The sequence below is a fragment of the Vigna radiata genome, unplaced genomic scaffold (genome assembly GCF_000741045.1).
Source record: "Vigna radiata var. radiata cultivar VC1973A unplaced genomic scaffold, Vradiata_ver6 scaffold_7, whole genome shotgun sequence".
NCBI lineage: Eukaryota > Viridiplantae > Streptophyta > Magnoliopsida > Fabales > Fabaceae > Vigna > Vigna radiata.
The window spans coordinates 4,965,206-4,971,659 of NW_014543262.1; the positions used below are offsets into that span (position 1 = coordinate 4,965,206).

General features: G+C 32.0%; 1 protein-coding gene across 1 annotated transcript; it reads left to right on the forward strand.

Moving 5' to 3' along the window:
• Positions 1-2,207: 2,207 nt before the first annotated feature.
• On the forward strand, positions 2,208-2,655 carry LOC106753856. The gene has a single exon (XM_014635723.2). The coding sequence runs from the start codon at positions 2,267-2,269 to the stop codon at positions 2,474-2,476; it is 210 nt and encodes a 69-aa protein (XP_014491209.1). The 5' UTR covers positions 2,208-2,266; the 3' UTR covers positions 2,477-2,655.
• Positions 2,656-6,454: the final 3,799 nt, after the last annotated feature.

Genomic DNA, 6,454 nt, shown 5'->3' on the forward strand with positions numbered 1-6,454 from the left:
AGAGCTTAATCTCTTGTAACCAAGTCACTCCTTAAAATGCAAATTAAAAGCAAAGTGAATTCCTAAGGTGAGGTTTATAGCTTTGGCTCCAAGCACACTCACCGAATAAGTTCAATTATAAAGTTGAAATTTAAAAGAGTTGCTAAGAGATGGAAGAACACTAAAGATTCTTCCAACACATGGTTAAAAGGCCTTTTACATGAAGTAGTAAAAACAGATTACAAATACAACAAACAATAGACACTAAAACACTCTCTCTCGGTTTTGATGTGTGCACTCCACCAGCCATTCTTTCTCTCAGCTTTTAGACACTCAATTCACCAGCTTTTAGACACTTAATTCTCCAATTCCCTTGCTGTTTGCTCACTCAAACTTTTGTTTAGACTGCTGTTTACTGTTGCCATGAAAACACTTGGCTCAAGAGTGTCTTCCAAGCCTTCACCTCATAGAAGGCTACCACTAGTTAGGGTTAGCTTCCTAGAAATATTTCTGCACCAACACAAATTTACACCAGCATGTTCCAAAATAATAAAAGCAATGAAACGAAAATTAGAAAAAGAATTGTGAATGTGACAAAACCAAGAAAGCAAAACGACAAGGAAAAGAAACAAATAAGTTGTGAAAGAAGGATAACACTCAAAGAGAACCTAATGATCAGAAATATACTACAAGTAAGTTGAATCACACATGACAGAAATAAATTTTGCAATGCTGAAAAGGAAGATTACAAGTCTTAGTTTTCAATGAGGCTTACTCAAATTAATTTGACTGATATATCAGATAATGCAAAAGTCATCAACATACTGTGAATTGCACTTTGAATTTTCTTTTACTTTGCTCATTCAAGGCTTCGGCCAACAACTTCTTTTAACATATGATTCTTTTTATTCAAAAGGCCACTTCAATACTGTTATATTTCAGATACTTTTGCTACAATTCAACAATATGATAATGAAGTTATTTTCATTCATCTTTGCAGCCATGCCGTTGTTATTTTGTTCCAGTTTCTATTCCTTTTGTTATCGGTCCAAGCTATTTAATATCCTGTTCAGCTCAATGAAAAATACACTGAATTCATATCAGATTATATCTTTTGTATGTCATTAGTTGATCAATGCAGCATCAAACACTATTCATCGCATTCTAAAGTCTTGTAACATTTCTTATTCTGATACATATAATTTCTGTGATGCTTGTGCTGTTTGGAAAATACATCAACTTCCTTTTATTGATTCATCTACTACCTATAGTAAACCTCTCGATCTTGAAACACTATTTCTATCTCTACTCCGGACAAGAAAATAAACATTCTAGCAGCTTCTTTTTACCCATAAAAAAATATAACATTTTTTGCTGCCAGTAAAAGAGGTTTTTAGTGTTGTCATATTGTTCTATCACTTGAACAATTGGTCATTTGAATAAACTCAAGTTAGATTTAGGCTTTTAAATAGGGAGTTTGTTAAAAACTAGGCAAGGATTCAAGCTAGACGAATTGTGGAAAGAAAATTATAACCTCATTTTTATAACATTTAAGCAATGATTTTTTAAAAGTTTTATCTGACTTAATTTTATGTCCATATAAAATTATATTTTCCGTTATTACATGTCAAAACATTGAAATTCACGTTATTTAGAATTATTAGTTAAAATTCTAAATTTCATAAAATAAACATTTCTTCAACTATCTTTAATCCTGTTTATAAAAATTTATACTTAATAATATACATATAGTCAAAAAAAAGTTTTAAAGACATTGGATATGATTGAATTAATTAAAATTTACTTTCAGTTTATGAAACACCAACATATTTTGATATAGCTATTTACTTTCGATGTATATTAATAAAGATTATTTGCTGTAGAACTGATGCGTAATAATATTGTAAAGATCCAAATTCCAGGTCATATACGTATATATATTTATGAACAAAATGTAGTCTCTAGGAATATCCTGTTGTCCCAGACAAATTATAAAAGGCATGTTGTTGAATTTAAAAAGAAAATAAAAAAGTGTGTGAGAGTTATAATTAAGAGAAGGTTCCCTTTAATTTATGGTGGCGTGCGTGTGGGTGTGAGGTGTAAAATTTGAATCAGAATAGCTTCATCCCATAAGCTTTGCTTTTTCCACCTCAGCAATTGCTTGTCTCTTCTTCCAAAGTGAGCACCTTTGAACCCCATTTCCTTTTTAAGACCTCCACTATATCATTACACTATAACATAGTGAAATAGCAAGATCAAGAAGGAGAAGAAGAAGAAGAAGAAGAAGATGGGAGATTGGGGTCCAGTTTTTGTGTCTGTGGTGCTTTTCATTCTGCTGACTCCAGGGCTTTTGGTTCAGATTCCAGGAAGAGGCAGCTTCATAGAGTTTGGAAACTTCCAAACAAGTGGCTTATCAATATTGATCCATGCTATCTTATACTTTGCTCTTGTTTGCATCTTCATGTTAGCAGTTGGGATTCACATGTACATGGGCTAAGTCATCATCGTTATCCCATGTATACACTTTTACTATATACTTTTCTAGTTTTGCTTCTGTCTCCTTTCTGTTTAAGGATGTCATTTCTTTTCCTTGTAACGCCCTTTTTTCTTCATCTTTCAATAAATTTCTTGGAATCAAGCTTGTGAATTAATGAGGAGAACTCAGTTTTTGATCTTCTTTTTTTCTCTTCATTTCCTCTTGATTTGCATTAGTTAGAAAGAACTTGGATGTTGAGTGCCTGGAAACAATTATCTAACGTGAATTAAAGATTCTCTCTTCTCGTTACACTTCAAATAATTAATAAACAAGCAAATTTCTCTCATTTTATATACTGAAAAGTTTTGCGTATTTTTTAATATTAAAATGTAATTTTTTTTATCGTTTTAGTTGATTCATCTTAAATAATTTTTTATTTAAAATAAAATATTGTTTTATTGATATAAGACGACTGTTGAGTAGAAAAACAATTGTTTATGTATATATTCACCCTTGTTCTTATACGCTTCAAATGGGACACGAGTCGGTAAAAACATGTTAATGGGTTTATATATTATTTTTTGAAACAGAATCTATAGATTAAATAACTTTCACAGTGAATGAACATTATAACAAGTGTCATCATTGGTTTAAGTTAAAATAAATACGATATTATTCTAAGTCTATTCAATATTATCTTTCAACTCAGGAAATTTTTTAGATCTTTGACCCCATCCTGATATGACATTTTTTATTCGTAAGTTGAATCTTACTCTAGGAATGTTCAGGTGATATAATTATTTAGTTCTATTTAATTATATATTATTGTTGAAAGTCTGGTTATAATAAAAAAAAAAGTGGGCCGTGCAGAGCCTTTAATAGTTGCTTGTTGTTCTCTCCACCATCACATCATCTTTCTTAACCTCTCCATTCTTTTTAATTCCAATTTTATTGTTAGGTTAAAAATTTTTACTTTTACTATTTAAATTTTTTAATTAATTTAAAAATTCTATTTCTACTAATTTTTGCTGCGCACCTCCATCCATCTCTCATGGATTCTTCTTTTCTTTCATTTCTATTTCATTTCCTCTCATTTCTTCTTCCTTTCTTTTCTTTTTCTTTCATGTTTCTCTTTTTCATTTTCCTTTTGAGTTTCGTTGCTTCCACAGTGTAGTAAAAGGTACAAGAAAAATTGGTGGTGAAACATGATGATTATATGAAGTTATTTGATTATGAGAGATTGTACAGTGAAAACGTATTTCAAACTAAGGATATAATTATTATGAGAATGATAAAGAAAGAGGATGCAATATGTTTGCATAATGTTAAATGGAAAGTAGGGAGCATGCGAATCTAGGATGTGAATTTTCTTAAAGGATACGAAAAAAGAAGGAAAGGAAGAAGAAATGAGAGGAAGTGAAACGGAAATGGGGAAGAATGTAATCTCTGAGAGATGAGTAGGGTGAAGCTGTGCAGCAAAAATAAGTAGAAATAGAGTTTTCAAATCAATTAAAAAATCCTAAACGGTAAAAGTATAAAAGTTTTAACCTAAGGATAAAATTGGAATTAAAAGAATGTGAAAAGACGAAGGGAGCATGGTGTGGTGATGGAGGAAGCAACACCTTTATAGTTATTACAAAATTAAAAACTATAGTATTTTAATTGGGCTTTGTAAAGTTTTAATCATGTGATAATTTTCAGGATGTTAGCTTCCTCCATCACCATTTATTTTCTCTCCATCTCCCCCACTAAATTTTTAATGACAAAATTATCCTTTAATTTTTAATCATTTTACTTTTAACCTTAGATCATTCATCACTTTCACTCTGGCGCAACCCCACCCTCTAGCTTTCTCTCATTCTTTTGTGGTGTTGTGGTGTGGTTGTTCGTGTTGTTCATGGTGCGGTGGTGTGGCGGTGGGTAAGGTGGTAGTTGGTTCGTTGGTTGTGATTGATGCGTGCATATCTTCGTTGGTCTACCCTCGGGTTGGTTTTCTTTAACCTATGTCCCTCGGTGCTCTCGAATTGAATAGTCGCGACCTCCTCCCATTACATCACATCACACAATCAAACAAAAGGAGATGTAAGATATGATATGAATATGGTGTTCTCCTCAATCGACAAAATCTCTCATCACTTCTAGCCATCGTCGCCGACCCCGTCTCCACCGCAGATGAGGCCTCCAAGATGAGCCGCAGCACCTCCGAGTGGGCCTTCCAATGCTTCATCCAGATAGCTCCCGCTAACGTCGTTGTTACTACTCGCATTTTTCCTCTAGAATTCCACCATTAGTCGTCGTTGAACCGCCCTCTTCAAGTGAGATGTTTGGCACACAGCGCTGCCCGCCGCGTGATCTCCACCATCCTTAGTGGCCACCGCTTCATCTATTCTGACACCTTCCATTCCCTCCATCATATCTCTCTGTCACCTATAAATCCTTGAAGAGGATAACCACCAACCCCGCGCCTAGATGAATCTCATCTACAAGTTGATGAAAAATGTAATCTTTCGGAAGGTCATAATCATCATGAAATGCAATGTATACTCTTTCTCCAACTCAGTTCATATCAATTCATATGAAGGAACCATATGCAACTGATAACAAAGGTAAGCTCCCAAGGAACTCCTTCTCCAATCTACGGGGAAGACCCAATTCAGAGTAGCATCTCCATCTCCTTTGCAACGCACACAATGGAGATACTCACCCATGTAGAGGCTTCAACTTTTGTTTCACCTTCCATCAAAATTATTATTTTAATATATTTTGGTCAAAGAAAGAAAGAGATTTAAGGTTAAAAGTAAAATAATTAAAAATTAAAAGGTAATTTTATCATTAAAAATTTCGTGGGGAGATGGAAGGAGGAGAGGTGGTAGTAGAGGTAGCAACACCCTGATTTTGATTTCATTTGTAAAATAAAGTGCACAGGACCTGTTTCCTTTAAAGATCTAGATTATGTATGCTCAAGCTCAACAAGTGATTCTATGCATGAACTTTATTTCTTTATTTGTATTTAAATGTAATTTTAATTAATTATTTATGAGTTTAATCGGCATTATTGTTATATTGAAAATGACCAATCACTACTACAAAAAAGTACATATATAGTGCTTTTTTTTTATCATAGATAGCGCTTTTTAAGCGCTATCTATGTCAGGGCTATCTATTAATATTGGTGTCTAACAATAGATAGCGCTTATTTAAATAAGCGCTATCTATTGGTGTCTGATAATAGATAACGCTTTTTTAAATAAGCGCCATCTATTATCAGTCACCAATAGATAGCGCTTTTTTAAATAAGCGCTATCTATTGGTCTAAATTTTTTTTAAAAAAAGTAATTTTTCAATAAAATAATTTTTCAAAAGAAAATGTAAAATATTTATTCTATTATATATAAACCTACATTGTCTATTGATTCTATTATATATAACAAAGATAAAGGTCTCAAAAATATTGTTCATTACTTTAGTGTATGAATAAAAAATATTGATACAATAATATTTCAAAATATAATCATTGAGTCGTCCAATACACATCATGACATGACATTTCTTTATTAGACAATACATACAATCGTAACATGTATATCCTATCTATACGTTAAGAATGTACATCACCATAACATAACCTATAAACATTTACATGAAAACATCAATCTTCCCTAACTTCAATGATTTGTTTGTCACGATATTGTTGACATCTACAACTGCAACTAGAAAAATACTGCAAGAAAGAAAAATAATATAAAATTAGTCAATTAAATTTTTACTACAAATTAATTATGACAATAGAACAAAATATGAAAAAATAAGTAAAAATAGAATGATGTTGTTATTTTTATCATGGGATAAAAATAGAGAAAATATTGGCTTTTTTTTTCATAAGAAAATTAATCTCAACAAGCCTAACAATGAAAATATGTCTTAGGGAGACATTTGATTAATTCACCATATATAAGAGTGATGAGATAGCAGTAATGGGTTACTAGTAATAGGTAGCGA

What these genes read in the sequence shown, in the direction of transcription:
- LOC106753856 (XM_014635723.2), top strand. Translation starts at nt 2,267, where the DNA reads ATGGGAGATTGGGGTCCAGTTTTTGTGTCTGTGGTGCTTTTCATTCTG.